Genomic DNA, 23,410 nt, shown 5'->3' with positions numbered 1-23,410 from the left:
ACTCACTCACCTAAATTTTATCTAAAACTTTTATCTAAATATCTTTGTTATATTTTCAGTCACAGCAGAAAAATTCACAGCCGAACAACATTCAAGTATTACTCTGAGTTGTCCAATCAACCATCCAAATAGCATGATCAACGTCATTCACCCAAGCGACTTAAACGCCCTGCATTGCGCTTCCTACAACAGTTGTTTCCACGACCACGCCAGCAACTACGTCTTTGAAGGGCACCTCAGCAACATTAGCATTTTAGTGTTTAGCATACTGTCGGTGCAGCTAGCGGACGACGGCAACTGGACATGTAGGAACGGTATTGATGACGATGAGAAAGTGTTTCAACTCTCTGTGAGCGTAAGGACTACAACGTTACACACGGATACAACGCAGACCACAACTAACTCTGGTCAACAGAACTTGCAGCCAATGTTATTGCAAACTATTATTTTATGTACCTCTCTGATTAACCATGGACGCAGATGACGACAATGCATGGAATGTACAATCGGTGTGTACATATACAAATAGATAATACTCATATACACAAAGAAATATATCACTTGACACGCGGAGTGTATATTGGGAGCACAAAGACGTCAAACATTCTCTTGAATGAACATGCAGTAGAAGAGCGTTAATAGAGTCACCCTGTCTTCCGGACGATTTATGCTGGGACACTTACTCTGTATGCAAAGGATATCACTTTGATGCTATGGAACCCCACTAATCTTCTTTGCTGCACAGTGGTGTTTGTTTTATATCCCCTTTCAGCAACAGCTGTGGCGAGACTGTCCTTTATCTGATAGAACCGGGGGTCAGGAGACATAGACTTACACAGGCTTTTTTCCAAAGTATTGATAACTTTTTTGTGTCTCATTATAGTACTTATTCACATATATTATACTTATTCACATGTTACATTATTTGTCTAGTGCATACTAGGTAGTATATAACACCCTGTTCATATAATATTCTTGTTTCGAAAGTAAATACCGTGAGAGGAGTTTGACCAAGAAAGTCTATACTGTGGGGGTTTATAGTTAAATTGAACTCTTTTAAAAATATTCTCCAAACAGTTAAGAGCTCCTGAATTAGGTTTCCTTTAATTTCCCGACCACCAACCCCTCGCGCCACCTATATTAAGGTACATATGTAGTTGTCTGTACTGTTTCAGCATGCATGTTCCAGTGTTTTTTTATTAAATTCATTTATGCGTTTTTATCCTATTTCTCCACTCTGGGTCATCCTAAATAAGAACACCCCCCCCCCCCCCCCATGGTGATGATTTCCCCCGATAATGTGCAGTCTGGATCAATTAGAATTGAACTAAAGGGTTTGGCAATGACACTATGGTCATATAATTTCGTCTACCGTAAACAAACAATTTAATCGACTTAGAATTGATTAAGTACGCAACTAACTCTTCTGACAAACACTAAATGTATTTTGATATTAAAAACATGGACACGTGCCATGGGGGGCACGGTTGGCCCAGTCGTCTAAGGCGCCGCGATTTGGTGTGCAGAGTCGCGTCCCTTGGGCACGCCAGGTCTGAAACCTGCATCACTTCGGGCTTTCCTCCCACATTAAGCTGACACGCCGTGTTATAACTGGAATATTGTTAAAAGCGGCGTTAAACCCAACTCACTCACTCACTCACTTTATACAGATTCCATATGGTTAATGTGAAATAATTGAAAGATTTCAAGCAGGAGCAATCTCCCAGATGGAGGACGTTGACGAATTATCCATACAGTTATTAAATTATATTTCACACACACACAAACACCCCAGTTCATAAAACATACTCGCACACGTTCAGATATTATACAATACATGCATACATAACTACTTGAAAACCATTGTTCTGACTGACATACATTGGCGAACTTCCGACCCTACATCAATGGGAAGTAATATAATATTGATGCGGTGTATCTACGTCAGAGAAATGAGTTGTCAATATATATATTCCGGTCATTTAAGTGTTGTTCCCAATATATGTACAATTTAATACATGTGATAGAAACGACATGCCTCATTAGTTTAAATATAGAGAATCTCACCCGAGTCTCTCTTGATATCAAATATATCAACACGAGTTGATAAAAGTGGAAAAATTCCGAGGCTTGCCGAGGATTTTTGCCACTTTTATCAACGAGTGTTGATATATTTGATGTCAAAAGACACAAGGGTGAGATTTTATTTATCATCCAACATCATTCTTCAAACTTTTTCAATTTGTAGAGAGTAATTAGCAGTGTCTTTAGTGTAAAAAGTACTGCTAACAGCTTCAGTAGCAGAGCCATTAGTGATGTCATTTGATTGTGACGTCATGGTAACCAGTGATATCTACTGTTGGAGCCAGTTTTGGATGATAAAATGTAATATTAACTTGGAAATGATATTCGTTGAAATATACATATATTATCGACGAGTGCTGTGCGCATTTCAGCAAGTAGATACTGTGATACTCCGGATGTTGTCGAAGGTAAATATTTAAAACATCAACGTTTATTTTATGTTTTAGCCATTTTGAGTTTATATGCTGCTTACATTTTTCAATATTTACTGTATGTAATTCATATTTGGACTTCAAATAAATAACCTAATGAACCCGTGTGTATATTTTCACTTAATTTGTATGTATGCAATATCAGATTTGCCAGTAGGAATGTGTACAGGTTCTCTAAGCGTTTGAGCAGGTGCCCAAATAACATGATTCTTTGTATGATGGCGGTCTGTAAATAATCGAGTCTGGACCAGACAATCCAATTGGGATACGATGACATGCATAAACCAAGTCAGCGAGCCTGACCACCCGATCCCGTTAGTCGCCTCTTACGACAAGCGTAGTCGTCTTTTGAAGCAAGCATGGGTTGGGCAAGCAGGGAGCACGGGTGGCCCAGTCGTCAAAGGCGCCGCGATTCGGTGTGCAGATCTAGAGTTGCGTCCCTTGGGCACGCCAGAAACCTATGATTGTGAGCTTGAATCCCAGTTCGCCCCGATTATGATTTTAGGTTTATCTGCACCATACCCGTTAAACCCAACTCACTCACTCACTCACTCATTATTACATGCAAGGCCACAGTAAAGGTTTCCAAAGGTGTTATGGTATACATGTGAAGTGCATTTCCATATTTGACGCATCGGTGACAGAAATAATGTCCGATGCAATTCCCTGTTTTGATTTGTTTTAAATGTTCCCGTGGTGTTTTTTATCAGGCAAATATTTGACTTTCCTTTGCATGTGTTTGTGACCCCATTTCGTTAATACCTTATAATATCACTATTTGATAGTGATTCATAAACACATGCTCATGATATAGTCGGAATCGTACAATGGACTCTGCTTTAAGAAGAGTTTGTTATGATTAAGGAAAGGTTTTTGTAGCTTTTGTTGATTTGTATGGATGTGCTATATACGTGTGTGCGCTTTTAGAATGAGAGCTTGTGCGTGTGAGTGAGAGAAATGGACAGACAGACTTATGTTCCGGGTAGATACTGGTCCAGCAACCTATGTTTTGTCGTAATAGATCGGAGACTAGGTTAAATGCGTACCCCCACGGCTTGTGACGTTGTTCCTAAAAATAAACATTTAGAGAACTGTGTCACTGGCCTCGACAAATGGTGACTCATGATTGTGTTTGAGTGAGAGAGCACCCCAGGCAGCATTACACAACTGGGCCAACAGTGGGCCAACGCCGCACTAAACATTGCGCCAATGCCGTTTGCCGGCAATGGGCCAATGCGGTTTATCAACGATGGTCCAATGTTGGCAAGTTTAAAATTAACTTTCCTTTCCTTTCATTTCAAACTGTGGTCACTAGTTCACAGTCATGCATGCGACCGTAAAGAATTTACGATGATTTCAAAGAAACTCATTAGCAGTGTCACCTCAGATTTTCAAAGTGAATTACAAATTTGATCATGCTGGTGTGAATGAATGCATATTTAAGAGAAGATGACAATTGAATTTATTACATATTTTGCTATATAGGAATTATCAACAATTATTTATCATTGGCTTTAAATGTAGATTGTCAGTTTTTTTGTATTTTGTTTGATAAAACCAAAATCTGAAGCAAAGATCAAAGAAGGTCAGTAAAAACAAAAGCTATGAACAAAAGAAATTATTGGTCAGTCTACCACAAAACTGTGTACAATGCAAATCCAATTCAGCAAGTCCTGCATAGTCAGAAAATGTAACAAACAACCAGGTGATCCATCTCCTTGTTTATTTACATGTAAATAGCTACTATTTGAATAAATATGCCTCACAGTTAATTAATAATGTAAAAGTTTTCCTGGTCTGGTTCTGCAAGCAACTCTCCACTAGGAGTAGCTGGTGCTTTCTTCTGTAAGGACTTTAGGATCCGCTCTTTTCTGCCCCCGTCCCTGCCAGGGGCACAGGGAAACCACAATTTTATCTTCTAAAAATTATCTCCTATTTCATTGTTGGTATTTTGGGCCAGTGGGTTCTTTCGTGTGGCTTCTGCAACATAATTGACAAGATACAAGCTAACAATATCGTGTTAATTACTTCACACAAAGATTTCCATGCATAGTAATGCTGGTTAATGTACAAGAATTGCCACGTTATACACTGAAAGGCTTATAATAAATGTAACATTGTTTGAAGTTGTTTTCAAGACAGTTTCATGTATTAGCCATTATCAAGAAATATATTGAGGCGAATTAAGATTGAAGCTGTACTTACTAATGATAGCATCCTTTAGTGGCATATCCGTGAAGGCCCTCTTTCCGGATATCCATTTCCTATTTATTTTTTTTGCTGTTTTTTTATGGCCGACGGTAGGACGCGTCTCATCGTGTCTGCAGCGGTCATAACCCCGATGAGTGAGTGAGTGAGTGAGTTGGGTTTAACGCCGCTTTTGACAGTATTCCAGTCATATCACGGCGTGTCAACTTAATGTGGGAGGAAAGCCCGAAGTGATGCAGGTTTCAGACGTTTACCACTTCGGTGAAACCCACGAGCACGGGTATGGTGCTGACAAACCTAGAAACATAATCGGGGCGAACCGGGATTCGAACCCACAATCATAGGTTTCTGGCGTGCCCAGGGGACGCAACTCTGCACAGCGAATCGCGCCGCCTTAGACGACTGGGCCACCCGTGCTCCCTACCCCCGATGACACCAAGTTGTGAGACCTATATGTAAACATGCATGGTATAGTTACAATTACATATTCGGATTATGGAGACAGCTTTCATAGTATTTATAGATAAAATAACATAACACGAACGAACATTTATGTTTGAATGAAATGTTGTTGCGAATTACGAATGAAGTTAAATTGATATCGGTTATCGGTAATATGTTTGTTTTCATGAAAATATTTCGCAGTATAGCCTAGCTATTTTGAGTTCAAAGCATATATTTAGGGATAGAAATATGAAACTATGACATGGGAAACTATTACATTTAAACTGCATTCACAGATATTTACATGAACAACAGTAGATCAATATACAGACCACACTGTTTTTACTATGGCGCCAGTATGTCAGATTTCATGAAATTAATTATCTCATTAATAACTCTTTCTCCGTTCAGATCATTAACGAGATTATACATATTTTACGCCAAAGTGGTTATCTGTTTGGAGGAATCTGTAGATTGATGAAAATCATACTTACTGTTGTTGGAATGGGCAAATTCAGAGACAAAGATACCAACAGGAAGAATGACCACTTGTAGAATGGAATGAAACCGTTAAGCCTGATCCGCGGTAAAGTGATACACAAACAGTTCCTTATTATAATTATGTAATTTCTCTAATTAATTACCAGAGGCATAAATTCCTTTTTTCAGTACTCATGACCAAACAATTTATATGTATATATTTTTTTCATCCCATTAAAGATGGTATTTCATATCAACTTTGAGTGATCAGGGCAGATGTACTGATAAGAGCGTGGCACTGTATGGGGCCACTGTCGCCTGGCGAGGGTGTGAGTGGAACCAGATACATATGTTTTGTTGTAATAGATCGGAGACTAGCATGTAGAAGAAGAAGAAGAAGAAGAAGAAGAAGAAGAAGATTTTATTAACGTCTCACTTGTATACACACATTTTTGTTAAAACAAATTAAAAATATAGTTACATTAAAGTTGTATACAACCAATCGCACAGCGATTTATGAGAGACGGTACATTGTAAACAGGCACATAGTAGAAATAAGCAAGAGCTATATATTAAAATATACATACATTAATATACAAAACAATGTTTAAGACTCAATGATATAAAATATTCCTCCGGGTATATAAAATGTCATGGCAGGTTCTGGCACAGTAAAAGGTGAGGTCATCAGATGATAGAATCCTAATATATTTATCTTGCTCTGTCAAAGAAGTAAAATCTATCCATAAACTATTGCACTTGTTGATGAGGCTAAAACGTATATCGTCGTAGAGGGGACAGAATAAAAGGACATGCTTCTCATCTTCTATGACATTTTTGCAGTTAAGACACAGCCGCATCTCTCTGGGTATGTTCTCGTATCTGCCCCACAGCCGCATCTCTCTGGGTATGTCCTCGTTTCTGCCGGTTCAATCCGCAGAGGGGCTACGCCCAGTCTAAACTTTGCTAGTGCACTTCTGTGTTTCGTGGGATTGGTCGACTGACATAGCTTTCTTGTCCATATTCACTCTTAAATTGTTTGTACGACCGTAACTTGCTGCTTCAATTATGTGCTGCTTCACTCCGGATTGTTTCCTCCCATGACTGTTTGTATCTGTTAAAGACTGTATCATGTACAGTTTTAATAAAGAGACCCTTTTCCAGATTGCCGTCGTACAGAATGAGTGAGTGAGTATGGTTTTACGCCGCTTTTAGCAATATTCCAGCAATATCACGGCGGGGGTCACCAGAAATGGGCTTCACACATTGTACCCATGTCGGGAATCGAGCCCGGGTCTTCGGCGTGACGAGCGAACGCTTTAACCACTAGGCTACCCGACCGCCCCCGTACAGAATGAAATGACCCAAGCTGAAGTTCTGTAAAAAGTTCCTCACACGATGATTCCAGTTTTTCATTGATGTCTCATTTGCCCATCGGAATATTCTCTTGTTGATTCTCCTTGTACTTGTGTTAGTCATTCATGTAGGTTAAATGCGTACCTGTTTACCCCCACGGCTTCAGAGATCTAGCCACTGGCCTCGACACATGGTGACTCATGATTGTTTTTGAGTTTTTGAGTTATCTCAGGAGATAATTACACTCAGAGTCAATAGCTAGGATGCCAAAACATGCTGTGCAGTTGCTGTTATTCATTCGTGCATTCATAATTATCCTACTACCATTCTGATAAACGTCCCGTAGAATAACGTTTTAACTAGGCGGATTGTGTGTGGGGCGGCTTTGTTGCTCGTCGGCCGGAACAAACTGTTCATGTGTTGGCGTTATTTACATGCCGAGGCGTCACGGAATCCCACAGTATAAGTAGCTTTATATAGATACCACGTCAGTTGAAGTTGTCACTACACTGCGAGGGGCATAAGATGGCTGGCCTGTACTTGGTTGTGCTTTTGGTTGCGTTCAAGGGTAAGTTGATCTTTTGAGTGCTGCATGTAGATCGTGTATGGATGGAACTATAATATATCGGAACACTCTTACAACCTATGTGAAGTTTATTCCTCATACACTGTGATATTGTGTTTTCGCGCTGCTTTGAACATTCATAAATTCATGCTTATGATGCTTATGATGTAGTTTTTATATGATCAGATATAGGAGGCGGGGATGGGGGTCGGGGTGGGATGGGAAATGGGGTGAAAATTACTGGTTAAAGCGTTCGCTCGTCACGCCGAAGTCCCGAGTTCGATAATCGACAAGGGTACAATGTGTGAAGCCCATTTCCGCCGTGATTGTGCTAAAAGCCGCGAATAACCTCACTCACTCACTCACTCACTCACTCACTCACTCACTCACCCCACCCCACCCCACCCCACCCCACCCCACCCCACCCCACCCCACCCCACCCCACCCCACCCCACTCACTCACTCACTCACTCACTCACTCACTCACTCACTCACTCACTCACTCACTCACTCACTCACCCCACCCCACCCCACCCCACCCCCACTCACTCACTCACTCACTCACTCACTCACTCACTCACCTCACCTCACCTCACCTCACCTCACCTCACCCCACCCCACCCCACCACCCCACCCCACCCCACCCCACCCCACCCCACCCCACCCCACCCCCACTCACTCACTCACTCACTCACTCACTCACTCACTCACTCACTCACCTCACCTCACCTCACCTCACCTCACCTCACCCCACCCCACCCCACCTCACTCACTCACTCACTCACTCACTCACTCACCTCACCTCACCTCACCTCACCTCACCTCACCTCACCTCACCCCACCCCACCCCACCCCACCCCACCTCACTCACTCACTCACTCACTCACTCACTCACTCACTGTGTGTGTTTGTGGTGCTGCTTGTACTTGTCCGGACTGATGCTGATTTATCGTGCTAGCTCACTGAGATACCATGCCGCAGTGTTAACATTAATACCCCACTCAGACACAGTATACGGACCCCGAGGATAACAGGACAACAACAAATACCATCTTTTAACATCTTTTGGTATGACGCGGCCGGGATCGAAACCCGGACCTTCCGCTCTCCGGGTGGACGCTTTACCACCAGACCACTGGGGCGGTGAGGATCGCCAGGGAACATCATCATAAAACATATTTGTTTTCAGAATAGGTGCATGATATATTCTATTATCATTTCAGATGCGACCGCATATCCTGAACTCTACGTTGATGATACTGCTGTCCTTGGACAACGAACGTCTTTACGCTGCATCTGTGATGGGGCAATGACTTTAAAAGAGCCCAAAGGCACGACCGTCCTGCACTGTAAATCATCGACCAGCGGTTGCCTAAATAATAATGAAGACCATATCTTTTTAGATAGAAATAAAAGTGAAGGAGAAACGTATGTAGCAGTCATAAAAGAAACTCGGGCGCAAGATGAAGGAGAATGGAGATGTCAGTGTGGAGACAAAGAGGCTACGGCCACGCTACGTGTACAGCGTAAGGGATCCACGGGTCCCCAGGCTCCTTCGGAATCGAAAAGTATGTGGGTTTATCCGACTTAAGATTATGCGAATCTGACTTGAAGTCACTCTGTCATGAGCCTAGATGTGATATTTAATTTCTTTAACGTTTAATTTGCTTCTATATCAAACATGCAACATGTAGATGAAAAGAATCGCCAATTTGTTGCGAAAATTGAATAGAAAAATACAACTTGTAAAACAGGTATTCGACTTATAAACGGTCAAATGTGGAGTTCACTTGAGATACGTATTCGAATGTTGGTAAAAAATAATAATGATCAGTTCATGTTTGTTTATCCACTTCAGATGCAACCGCATATCCTGCACTCTTCGTTGGTGATACTGCTGTCCTTGGACAACGAACGTCTTTACGCTGCATCTGTGATGGGGCAATGACTTTAAAAGAGCCCAAAGGCACGACCGTCCTGCACTGTAAATCATCGACTAGCGGTTGCCTAAATAATAATGAAGACCATATCTTTTTAGATAGAAATAAAAGTGAAGGAGAAACGTATGTAGCAGTCATAAAAGAAACTCGGGCGCAAGATGAAGGAGAATGGAGATGTCAGTGTGGAGACAAAGAGGCTACGGCCACGCTACGTTTACATGGATCCCCGCATCCTTTTACTGATTCAAATTCGAGCTTTTGCATTTATCCATGTTTCAAATTACTCATGTTCTTACTTTTATTAGTATATCTGACCTGAATTCCACCAGACTTGAAACATACCGACTACACATTCCACCATCTTCCCAAGGCAAGGGAATTTAACTGACTATAAAAGTCCAGTTTCCACCCTTGCCGAACTAGAATGGTATTATGGAGTTCCATTTTGGCTGGAGAGTCTGGAGAGTCAATGAACAATTGTGCAACGAATTCGAAATCCGGGTCGTAAACTGTCATGCAGATGTCGGTCGATAGCAGGATTTCCCAAACATTTGCAGCCCCAACTCGTTGTCAACAGATATTTTCTAAATCTTTTCATGCTTTTAATCAAGGAGTTCACGTAATTTGATGCACTTCGCGATGTAAGACGCGTTTTATCACTATACTTCAGTCGTGATTATCGACAAGACTTGGCGCCGCCATTTTGATTGAAGCAAATGCAAGTAATACGAGAGGTGGAATCTGATTGGCCCAAAGTAGAGGCATAGAAGGGACATTGCTCGTAATACCCACTGGTGGTGCAACGATCGAGCCCAGAAACTGCGAAAAGAGCCATGAGCGAGAATATTTTACTTTGCTCAAAACTCATATTTGTTTGTTTTGCAAATGTATAAAGGTGTTTCTACAAGTAATAATCATATTGAGAAGGCTTTTCCTGTTCCTGTTCTGAACAAATAATATAACATACCAAATGCTAATGCAAACGCGAATGCCTCTGCCTCGAATAAATCGTGTCTTGTAATATTATTAATGTCTTCAGTGTTGTGTTTAAACTTGCATCCTCATAAGCTTTTGTTTGGTCCTGCACACAGGTACAAAAGTGCGCGCACACACACGCACACACGCACAAGCACACCAACGCGTGTGTGTTAAATATGTTTTCAAGGCAATTTAAAAGAACAGACGTGTCCCTTAGGTATGCCAGAAACCTGTTGATTCCTTGTTTCTAGGTTTGTCAGCACCATATCCTTGCACGTGTTTTGTACCGAAATAGTAAACGGCTTATACCTGCATCCCCTCACATCAGACTGACATGCCCTGGTACAGTTGATATACTGTTCAAAGCAAAATTAAACCAATTTCACTCACGCATACTGAAATTCGAATGATCTTATTACACTATTTTGACAGGGAACTGCTGCGCCCGATCACTTGTCAACAATATGTTAAAATGGCGAATCTCACGTTATGAGGTGAGGTGTAATGGGGTTTAACGTTGCGTCCAAGTTTATTGCACTTATAAAGCGACGTGCATGCACGTGTCTGTGTGTGTGGCTGCCTGTACTAGTCCGGACTGATACCGATTTGCAAGCCCACTGATATACCATGTCGTATTTAACACGAATACCCCACAACAGACTCCGAGGAGACCAAGTCCTTGTCCCTTAATGCCGAGCGCCAGACAGGGTTACCACAAGTACCATCTTTTAACGTTTTTTTAGTACGACGCGGCCGGGGATCGAATCCCGGACCTTCCGCTCTACGGGTGGACGCGCTAGGAGGTCCAAATGAGATGCTGTGAAAGTAAGTATGTGGGAACAGGGAGATGGCCAAGTAAACGTTCAAATGCTCTGGACATAAAAGTATACGAATATTCTGACAAGTGTGTAGTCTGTGAAATCACATAAAAGAATTATTAGTAATTTCTGGGTAAGATAGATTCTCTACATGTCCCCACTTACTGTATAGGACATATCAATAACAGCCACAAACCAATCTCCATAATTCAACTCAACACAAAACTTTTGCTTGGGTAATTGATCAACAGTTGTCACTCCCAGTTTTTAAGTTCTCATTCCGTATTTGATAGCACGTGTGTGTGGCTGCTTGTTCTAGTCCTGACTAATGCCGATGTTTTTTGTGCTAGCCCACTGAGATACCATGTCGCAGTTTAACTTGAATACTCCACTTAGATACAGTACACTGACTCCGAGCCGACCACCCCTAAACAGGGTAACATCAAGTACCATCCATTAACGTCTTTTGGTATGACGTGGCCGGGGATCGTACTCTCGACCTTCCGCGGAAGCTCTACCACTAGACCACGAGGGGGGTCTGTTTCTTTCGAGAGTTGACAAGGCGTGGATAACTGTGTCAACTGCAGATGAACTGTCAATCAATAGGTATATTTAAGAATTGACTTTACTGTTTATTGCGTTTATGGAGGTGTAAACGTGAAAACCGACGTGGATACTGTACGCACAGCAGGTGCCACGGTCGCACGTTTATAACGCCATAAATGATAAAACATATTGCAGTCAGTTCTTATACATAATTGTTCAGAGCAACAAAGCAACACAAGGCCCGCCCAGTCCAATATGAACCAATCAAGAAACATTAATAACATAAATTGTAGTAGACAATTCTTGGAAAATATAATTCTCCTTCAGAATGTCAACGAAAGAAAAGGGTGCCAGGTATAATAAACATATTGATACAAAATTTATTTAGACTCGTACTTTTAATTAAAAACATATTAAGTTTTGCAACTGTAGCTGTAGCAATGTTTCAGGGGTTTTACATTTTAAGTTAATAAATCACAGCTCTAATGGTCATTGTTGTATTCTGTAGAAAATAACTTTTGTGATGTATTGATGTTGGTGTTCCTCTACAAGTTGTTTTGCTATGCAAAAATAATGTTTATGCATTGGTTCTACACATAGATTTGTTTGCCTTCTTTCTTAAAATGTCAAGATTTTCCCAATTTGGTTTTTGGAGTGGGGTGGGGTGGAGGGATACCTCAGGGGTGATAATCGGGCAATGAACTTTATAACTGCTAAAAAGAGGACTCAAACACGTACATCGCGGGTAAATGTACATACATAGATCCTATTTCAGACGAAATAATTGTAAGATAGTAATATTAAAAACTATTCGAATACATTTTGTACCTACCTTGTCTCTGAACGTGAATCCTTGCCTTAGCTTGGTAGTATATCACAGTCGTCAGGCTTTAAATATGATAACTATTCAGCAGATATTTTTCTTCTATCATACACATCACCAGAATGATGGCTGAATGACTGTATGTCTCATCATATGTCGGACATATCCTTATTCAAACCCACCAAGACAGAACAAAATCCATATTGAACTTCCTTATTTATTTTCAAATATATTTATAAATCTCCCTTCAATGACAGTCATCGCTATTCATATACAGCCCTTTCAAAGTATTTATATATACATTGTGCATGTCTTTTGTACACAAATACTTTGTTGAACTCAATAATCAACAAGGATCAGGTCTTGCTTACTTTCAGCCGGTGTAAGGAACATGTCAGCAGTATTAATATATATCTGCGTTACTTGCCCGCCACCTGTCTGCCAGCTCACCCACACGTGTGACACGTAATCCTATCATAATCGATGTAACTATCATCAACCATTGTTTTTAAGCCAACTCATTGCTGAGTATTTTTTAATATTGGCTATATTTGTGCACAGCCACCAGTGGCCAAAGTGATGACGTAAATCCTGCTGGGGTTTCTAGCAGGAAGCAGAGGTACTGTAAGTCCCCATGATCCCCAGCGAGGTGGCCTAGCTTTGGTTACTGGTGGCCTATAGCCCGTGTTTTAAAAAATATATACGTCATTGTTAATAATCGAGTCTGGACCAGACAATCCAGTGACTGACATCATGAGCATCGATCCACGCAATGATATGCATCAACCAAGTCAGCGAGCCTGACCACCCGATCCCGTTAGTCGCCTCCTACGACAAGCATAGTCTCCTTTTACCGCAAGCATTGGTTACTGAAGACCTATTCTACCCCGGATCTTCACGGGTCTAGCTCTACACTGAAAACAGAGGATGCTTATCTCCTGAATGTACCTAGGAGACTGGTGATATAATGCACCCCAAATTTAACTACTTACTTATTACAGTACTAATTAAATCATGAAATGCGCAAAGTGAGCGGTAATATTTGAAGTAGTACGAGACACATTATTCTTGTATATTTCAGCGCTGAGTGTGATATTTTTGGAATGTTTTCCATTTAACTCATGATCACAACCCCGAAATATAACATTTTAACGTTATTGATGCTTGTACGTATATATACGTCCTACTGACACACAGGCAAACGATATTGGATATATACTCCACGTTCTGATAATCCATTTATTCGTCATCCATTTTTACAAATATAATTCCGATTAATGAGATGCAGCAACGGACAAGTGGAGAAATTGGCATCATATGATGTTTGATTTAAACCTCCGCGTTCTGTGGAACCCATGCTTGCCGTAAAAGGCGACTATGCTTGTCGTAAAAGGCGACTAACGGGATCGGGTGGTCAGGCTCGCTGACTTGGTTGATGCATGTCATCAATCCCAATTGCGTGGATCGATGCTCATGATGTCAATCACTGGATTGTGTGGTCCAGACTCGATTATTTACAGACCGCCGTCATATAGCTGGAATATTGCTGAGTGCGGCGTAAAACAACAAACCAACCAACCAACCAACCGAGTTCTGTGGGATGGTCTGACTACAAGAATCTGCTGTAAAATCTCTCCTCTGCTGATACGGAATGTGAGCCGAAGAAATGCATCCTCTCAGGAGTGGGGCGTGTCAGCTTGTGGGAGGAAAGTCCGAAGTGATGAAGGTTTTAGATGTTTACCGATCTGGTGAAATCCACGAGCACGGGGGTGGTGCTCAGCTGACAAACCTAGACACAATATCAGGGCGAACCCACCTCACAGTTTCTGTCACGCCCAAGGGACGCAACTCTGCGCGGCCCCTTAGACACACCCACTCACACACATACATACAGACATACAGACAGACAGACACATGTACACACAAAATGCACACGCACTCACACAAACATTCACATATGCCCACACACATACACAAACACATCGAGTGACGGGAGGAAGGAGGTATTTTCACGAGTGGCGAGTCACATGGAATAATCTATTTATTATATATTTTTTGTGAAGTTGAAACGTAAATTCTCCCTACCTTACATGCGGGGAAGTTTTACCACCCCTTGTAATTGCGACTTAAAAAGTAGTTTCGAGTTAACGAAATCTTAAATTTTTTTTAACAAAATTCGCCAAAAATATTAAGGGTAACGAAAATACGTGAATAGTTGTGGAATCTGACTCGCTTTCATAAAAAATTGTATTGATCGCCTTTTTAAAGGGGACCAACACTACAAAGTTTACAATCACGTCATAATACCCTAGTTGTTGCAAGTAATGCCATGTGACGCCAGCCGAGCAAAGGATCGCTCGGGTCATGGGGTAAGCTCCTCTCAGTGATCTGTCCTCCAAACACACAATGTCTTGAATAAGGCAAGGGATGTTGGGAGATTTCAATATTTGCTTTGGAAAATTGTTCATGCAGGACATAAACATGAGCTTTGGTATTACACAATGTGTAATACAGATGCATGTTTATTAAACGGGTGATCTCTTCACGGGCTCGTAATAGCGAATAGTTATGCATGATAGTTAAAACACGAGGACGCTTGCGTCTACACTTTACTAAACTATACGTTCGCGATTATGTTTCCAATGGAAAAGCCGTATATCGTGTAAATTTCCCAATAAAAGAGTATATTCGATTAAAAAAGTGATCTTTAATTATTCATTTTTTTTGGTCGGAGTACAAGGTTTAAATTTATAGGATTTGGATATTATGAGCAGAGGAATGTGCTATATTGTTTATATTGGCCAGTATTTAACACTTTAGGACAGAATGAAATTCCCAACTCCGTATCGACTCTCGCCTCATAGTTCTCACTTAGCTCTCCTTATTCACTTCTCACTTCAAATGTATCCAGGTGGGATTTATTTAAGGGACTTTTTCACATCATAGCTCATATTTTTTTGTTTTAATGAAACATCATATTGCTTTTCTATATTTAACGAGTGGGATATCTCGCTTCTGAAAAACGGGTATTTTGCTTACATAAATGTCAATATGATTTGGGGTTTTCACATTTACGTGTATTTTTCGAGGGTAAGTTAATAAAGTGTGTCAATGTTTGTAGTACAATTGAAAGAAAATCTCTTCTAATTTTTTCTGTTTGATAGATTTGGTATGGAGGTTGAGCGCATCCCTTAACTGAAATAACAGCTATCTATCAGTGAAAACATTGTCCGTTATGTCACACTTTCAGGGTGAAAAGCGCTTGAAATTCATTTTAACTTCTATATGTTTAATGTTCTTTAACAACTCATTTCACAAGTACCATCTTAATGTGTTTTTTACTAGTTTGCGGAATAATACATGCGACTCGAAATGTAATTTTATCATCATGTCAGTTCAGTGTTATAGGAACATACATGTATATTGAGCGAAAGTAAACAGACCGTCAAATCGTATGCTCATCAACCTTAACATTATTGGTTGAGTGAGTAAGTTAGGTTTAACGCCGCTTTTAACAGTATTCCAGTTATATCACGGCTCGTCAGCTTAATGTGGGAGGACAGCCCGAAGTGATGCAGGTCTCAGACGTTTACCACTTCGGGGAAACCCACGGATATGGTGCTGACAAACCCAGAAACATAATCGGGGCGAACAGGGATTCGAACCCACAATGATAGGTTTCTGGCGTGCCCAAGGGACGCAGCTCTGCACAGCGAATCGCGGCGCCTTAGACGACTGGGCCACCCGTGCCCCCTAACAGCATTGAGAATACACGAATTTGACCGACTGACATTGCGACTTGGCACTATAACTGTGTCAATGTGATAAACATAACGCTGACTTCCTGTTTATTCTGACGCTCACCGTTAGCTCGAGATTTCTTTTGAGTATGGAGATGGTTTTGTCACTTGTATTAGGAAAACGCACAGACTACGTCGGTATGTAAGCTTAAAGTCATTGTCGCATTTTTACCATATTAAATGGTCGTTTGTGTAGGTGACATAGGCACCCATTCCTTTTTGTTATGGAAGGGACACACGCGTTCGTGTCATATTCAAAATCTAAATCTAGTCTATTCATAAAAAAATGCCAGACAATTCATATCACAAATTGGCTGACAATTTCTGTGTGTTATTTAACAGATTGAGTCTATTAGTAGTAAGATACAGTGACAATTGAGGATTTGATACGGATTTGATTCGATTTGATCACCACGTGTGTCACTTGAGTCACTTTATTTAGCATTTAGCTTTGTCCACTGGACCAAATATAGATCTAGAATGCTTAAGACGTATCTGTAATCCAGTAGAATCAGTTAATCGTGAAGATCCGGGGTAGAATAGGTCTTCAGCAGCCCATGCTTGCCGTAAAAGGAGACTATGCTTGTCGTGAGAGGCGACTAACATGGTCGGGTGGTCATGCGCACTGACTTGGTTGATGCATGTCATCGATCCCAATTGCGTGGATCGATGCTCACGATATCAATCAATGGATTGTCTTAATTACTTATAAACGGTATATCTGCATTATCGGTATATCTGCATTTGTACACAGCAGACGTAACTGCAAGTTAACATATCGCTTTTAGTTTAATCACAATCAGTATATGCACTGCCCGTGAAAATTCCGGTTTAGAATTGGCAACCCATGCTAGTTGTAAGGGATGACTTTTGGGATCGGTAGATCAGGCTCGTTGACTTGGTTGATCCATGTCATCGGATCCCAATTGCGTGGATCAATGCACATGATGTCAATCACTGGATTGTGTGGTCCAGACTCGATTATTTACAGACCGCATCAGATAGCTGGAATATTGCTGGAGTGCGGCGTTAAACAAAAAAACAAAAACAAACAAACAATGACTTTCCCATGCAATCTGTGTTGTGTAAATTGACTTGGATATTCAGTAAAATTGCAACATATGTACTCTCAAACCATTTATGTATTATCGTCTCCTAAATTAAAAGCCGAACAATACCTAAAGGCCGGGCTCCGAATAAACGCGGGGTAAGTTTTAGACATCGAATTCTCCCCATCATTGTCTGTGCGATTAAAGTCCGGAGATAAGGAATATTTGAAAGAATTATACGTCCATCGTTTAATCGAGGAAATACGGTAACATGTCTCAGAGTGCTTTTGCTCTGCGTTGTCGCAATGTTGCCAGACGGTTCTAAAAGAATCAAGCTACCACACCTAACTAAAGATACCCTACCTGACTAGGAATTGTTTGCTTGTTCATTTAAAATCGTTTGTCAGAATATTTGCAATTGCATAATGCAAGTTAATTGTCTTACCGTAGTATTTCCACTCGGAAAACAGCGTTGTCGGTCGCTATGATTTAGGGAAAGGTAACCAAATGCTAGCGGATTTTTTTAAATAACAGATACCCGGCCTCATTTAAAATCCTGAACTAAACGAATAAAAATAAAATACTTCGATACATTTTCAAATACTTTTTTGCTTTATCTTGTGTCACATACTATTTGTGTCAAATACTATTTGTGTCACATACTATTTGTGTCACATACTATTTGCACATATAAAACCCCACTGACATTTCATCTTATCATCTCATTTTTGGATGTTTATACAAAGTATTAAAAGTACTTATTGGTTGTGACAAATATCAGAAGGCAGACATGAATATCATGACGTGGTTATCACTACCATAATTTCTTTTGTCATAGCAACTGATTTGGGACAACCATTGTCTCCACAACTTTATTGTCATTATTTATAAGACGCTAATTAATCCCCGTTGTTAATCCTCATCAACTCTTCATTGTACATTGACTGTCAGACAACCTGGGCTATCACATCACTTCCCGTTAATTACTGTTATTTATAGTATAGCATTAATTAACTTCTTTCAGTGGCATTTAGAAGTTAGTGTGATGAAGTAAGACAAGTTCTATGGATGAACAACTTCTTTATTACAATTAGTGCGACGTTTCGGTGTAGATAAAGGTGTTAGGATCTACACCGAAACGTCGCACTAATTGTAATAAAGAAGTTGTTCATCCATAGAACTTGTCTTACTTCATGACATTAATTGCCTAAATTGATTTTTCCCCGAACTGTGTCGGTTCATCACGCCCATATGTCGAATGTCCAGAGCAACGTCATTGTCTCTTTGTCTGTCCATTGTTGTTCGATTCTATGTATGAGTTATCATTACACTGTTTGTCATTTTTGGGTATTCCGAGTGGTGGTGGAGGGACGACCTGGAGCAGGATGTGCCGCTCGTAGGAAAAGTCCTGAGGATGAGCTGGAGCTCCGCTGTCCTCATGTATGCCTGAGCTGGAAGGTACGCTCATAGCTGTGTTTGTGTTGTCAGAGCAGGTATTCCGCTCATTGTGCAATTGTTGTGTATTGTTTACATGTTGTGCATAAAAACGTTCTGGGACAGTGATGTCGATTTTGTCCTTGATTCCCCAAAGAGCCAATTCTCGTCAGTATGTGCGATCTACAGTTTTAGCCACCTGACCTGACCGCGAGATTCACTCACTGATCACATGATTCTGTGATGCAGATGATTTGCATAAACAAGCAGACATCAACACCTGACCAAAAGCGTCATTGACGTCAGTTATCATGATCAGCTGTACTTCCTTGAAATATAAATCATAAACGTCAGAGACTAATTAGTATCGCTTATCTGCCGAAACGTAATATTAATTTAGTATGATTCAAAATAACTGTAGAGGTTAAATGAATGGATGACTGAAAAGCAGTGATGACACCAGGTGTTCACAAAGAGTGTAATCATGTGCTACTCTTCTAGTAGCATCCGACACTCGAACAATTGCATAAATAAGTAAGAGGTTGTTTGTGCCTGAAGCCGCACATACGCACACCAAAAGCACAGATCTGCACAATAAAGCAAAATGTTTAAGAAATATGTTCATTTTGCTGTCCCAAACATTTCCTTTCGTAGTTAGCTCAGCATAATTCATAAATACTACAGAACTTATAATGAAACTCACTGACTGGAGTCCACGAACAGAAACCAGATCAATCAATTATAAAACGTCAAAGCCAGAAGAAAACCAGTCTCAAATATCCGCCGAAACAGATTCTATTAGGCACACAATGGGAGTTATATTTCCTAAGATCATAATTTAATATATTTTCTATATCCTTCATGTACGTGGAAAGCTCATACTGAAAGAAATCATAAAATACAGTGAAATGAAGACAAATCATTTTACAACATTTTATTGATATATGCATGATCAATATAAAAATGATATAACCTACGGAAAGAAAAGCAGAAAGTATTTCACTTCTAGAAAAATAAATTATATATTCTTCGAACAATATTACCATCATCATCTTGCGATACTAAAAACCCTCAGGGCCAACTGTCTTCAGGAAACATTACATATAGAATAATCAGCTATTGTCAACTCTATACAAGAAAATAGAATACAACATCCGACTGTCAAGCTAAGAGGACTAGATCAGTCAATCATTCTCCATTATTATTCTCCTCTTCCTACTCTCAGCTCTACAAGTAAAGGATAACATTCGTCATCTCTAAGTCAAATAGATACCGACTACATCATCCGGATGTCAAATGTGCACAGAATAAAGATAATCGTCAGACAATCGTCAACTGTTAAAATACAACTTCAGACTATTCTTTGTGTTAGCTCTGGAAAGGGTCAGTTATTGGAATCTGTTCCTTGGTACAATCTTCTTGTATGTTTTTCGACCTTTTGGTTCTTTTTTCCCAGTCGGGCCAAGTCTCTTCATCATTTCATTCTGATTAACTTCCATCTTGGCAAGTCGTGCATCTGTTATTTTTTTCTCAGCCTCCATTTCATGGAACTTCTTATCACTCTTTTCTTTATTGCTGCGAATTTGTTCTTGGAGCCTGCATACTGTCCCTTGAAGTTTTTTTTTTTTAGTCTTCAGACTAGAAACTTTAGTCCCCAGGGCCTGAATATGCCGTCGAGCTTCTGCTAGTAGCTTCTCTTTCTGCTCCAGTTCTTGGCATAGACTGTTGATAGTATCTGTGGCCTCTCTGTTAGCTTGAGTAAGTTCTTCAATCTTCTGGAGTGTAATATTGACGTTCTTGAGCTCGTCTTCAACATCATGTTTCAATACTACAAGATCCTCCCTTTGAGCTCCGCTCTTTTCAACCTGACCAATTCTTTCCTGGTCAAGTCTCTTCACCATGTCTAGCATTTGCTTCTGGTTAACTTCCATCTTACCAAGTCGTTCATCTGTTATTTCTTTCTCAGCCTCCATTTCATGGAACTTCTTATCACTCGATTCTTCATTGCTGCGAATTTGTTCTTGCAGCCTGCATACTGTCCGCTGAAGTTGTTCATTTTTAGTCTCCAGACTAGAAACTTTAGTCCTCAAGGCCTGAATATGCCGTCGAGCTTCTGCTAGTAGCTCCTCTTTCTTCTCCAGTTCTTGGCGTAGACTATTGATAGTATCTGTGGCCCCTCTGTTAGCTTGAGTAAGTTCTTCAATCTTCTGGAGTGTAATATTGACGTTCTTGAGCTCGTCTTCGACATCATGTCTCAATACTACAAGATCCTCCCTTTGAGCTCCACTCTTTTCAACCTGACCAAGTCTTTGCTTCAGCATTTGTACTTCCACATCTAGATCTTTCGCCTTTTCCTCGTCCTTTATGAAACCCTTTACATCATGTTCAGAAATGTGTGACTGTGTCCCTTTGAGAAGAGCTACAAGTTCTTTGTACCCCGTTACTTCCAGCGATTCAAGAAACCCTTGAAATGCCAAAGGCCCTCTTAACATAATAATTTTCAGTAGCATTTTTGCTCTTTCTAGTCTGCTGGGACCCGTGTCAATGGATCCCATATCATGCACATCTATGATTTGATTTGCAAACAAAGGTTGAGGGTTAATTTTAATGTCGCAGACCAAAGATTTCATTGTTAGTTGACTCAAATGTCTACGCTAGGGACTATAACCAGTCTCTACTATCCGCCGAAAAAGATTCCAATTGGGGTAAAAGGCAAAATAGCGGCGTAAATGATATCAATGGGTCACTGAAAATCAGCCATGACACATAGCCTTTCCCGAAAAGAGTAATCATGACCTGCTCTACCGGTAGCACCCTCATTTCTTAGACAGGTAGGGCTGGTAATGCAGTGGAGAACATTCGTTCTAAATGACGTACAAACACATAACTACGCACGCAAGCAAGCAAGCACGCACGCCTCTAAAATATATGCTTAAAGATCATTGGAACGTACCCGCAGCAGATGTCTATAAATCTTGCTTTCGGTGTGATTTGACTACGTCTGCTGCGTATGTCGTCTGTGTATTTTTATGACTTACATTATCTCGATTTTACCAGGTAGTTGTGTGTACGTCAGACCCCCTCTGTCTTCTCTTATATCACTTTACCTTCTCCTGTATCCGGTGACCTGTGTGTTTCTCCGTTGTGCTCATCAGTGAGGGTATGCTTTTGCTGGTGGTGTTTGCTTACGTTGTTAACTAAATTTATTACAGCCTTTGAAATAGTCGTTTTACAACTACAGTTCCAATCTTATCAAATATATTTTCAGGGACATTCAGAGGCACTGGTTTTGAGATGAGGTAATAAGTGATTTAACACGAAGTTATATTGCGACGTGTGTTGGTCATGGTGGTGGTGAGATATATGTGTGCATTTCAGAAAGGGAGAGAGTGAGTGAGTGAGTTTAGTTTTACATCGATTTTAGCAATACCCCAGCAATATCACGGCTTCGAACACCAGAAATGGGCTTCACACATTGTACCCATGTCGAGAATCGAACCCGGGTCTTCGGCGTGACGAGCAAATGCTTTAACCACAAGGCTACCCGACCGTCGAAAGGGCAAGAGGTGTCCGAGTACCACTTAGAAGAAATTCATTAATATTTGAGGCCATGTAACTACACTACCTAATCGAACCATTTGTTTCATCTTGTAATATATTTCCACTACAGTCGTGACTGAGACGATTTCTTACTATTAACGACTTGAATGTTGACTAAAAGGCCACAAAAGTACAGCATATACAAGATTTATCACATATGGCATGACAATGACATTGTGGTCAAGACCGTGGACTGTCTCCGTGGTGCAGTAGATAAAACGTCTTCCTTGAGAACTGAAGGTTGTTGAGAGGGCCGCGTCAAGCACAAAAAAAGTTGAAAGATGTTACAAGCTTTTTCCATGCCTAGAGTTCAGCATTAAAGGGGTCAAACAAGGACTGTTCGACTCGAAAGCATATCGCATCTGACTGGGGTATTCATGTTAAAGTGTGGCATGGTATCTCACTGGACTAGAACTGTGTCTGAGTGGGGTATTCATTTTAAACTATTGCGCAGACACAACTCGGCATGAGACCGAGTTTGTACAAACAGTTGCGCACGCGTCGCTATATAATAGCAATAACCTTGAACGCGACGGTAAACCCCATTTCACCCAACTACACCATTTTCAGCGACAGTGAAATATTTAAATTTGCCAATTAATCTTGTCAGCATTAAGAATACGTCGAATCACATCTATTAAATGACAGTGTATCTTGGCACTATAACAGTGTCAATGGTATAACATAACAAATGGAAATTTTATTTGATTTTTTTGTTTGTTGTTTAACGCCGCACTCAGCAATATCCCAGCTATATGACGGCGGTCTCTAGATAATCGAGGCTGGACCAGACAATTAAGCGATTGACATCATGAGCGTCGATCTATGCAACTAGGATACGATGACATGCATC

General features: G+C 40.6%; 2 protein-coding genes across 2 annotated transcripts; one reads left to right on the top strand and one right to left on the bottom strand.

The window, feature by feature from the left end:
* Window positions 1-7,245: 7,245 nt before the first annotated feature.
* LOC124148738 (obscurin-like) lies at window positions 7,246-10,535 on the top strand. Its single transcript, XM_046519997.2, has 3 exons — window positions 7,246-7,572; window positions 8,793-9,137; window positions 9,428-10,535. Exons 1-3 carry the CDS (start codon window positions 7,530-7,532, stop codon window positions 9,826-9,828), a joined length of 789 nt encoding a protein of 262 aa, XP_046375953.2. The 5' UTR covers window positions 7,246-7,529; the 3' UTR covers window positions 9,829-10,535.
* Window positions 10,536-19,938: 9,403 nt separating this feature from the next.
* LOC125384433 (cilia- and flagella-associated protein 58-like) lies at window positions 19,939-22,375 on the bottom strand. The gene has a single exon (XM_048403575.1). The coding sequence runs from the start codon at window positions 21,585-21,587 to the stop codon at window positions 20,346-20,348; it is 1,242 nt and encodes a 413-aa protein (XP_048259532.1). The 5' UTR covers window positions 21,588-22,375; the 3' UTR covers window positions 19,939-20,345.
* Window positions 22,376-23,410: the final 1,035 nt, after the last annotated feature.

This window comes from Haliotis rufescens, unplaced genomic scaffold, assembly GCF_023055435.1.
Source record: "Haliotis rufescens isolate VD_foot unplaced genomic scaffold, xgHalRufe1.0.p SCAF_3, whole genome shotgun sequence".
Classification (NCBI taxonomy): Eukaryota; Metazoa; Mollusca; class Gastropoda; order Lepetellida; family Haliotidae; genus Haliotis; species Haliotis rufescens.
Note: the sequence above shows the minus strand (reverse complement) of the source record. Positions and strands in the feature narration are given on the sequence as shown.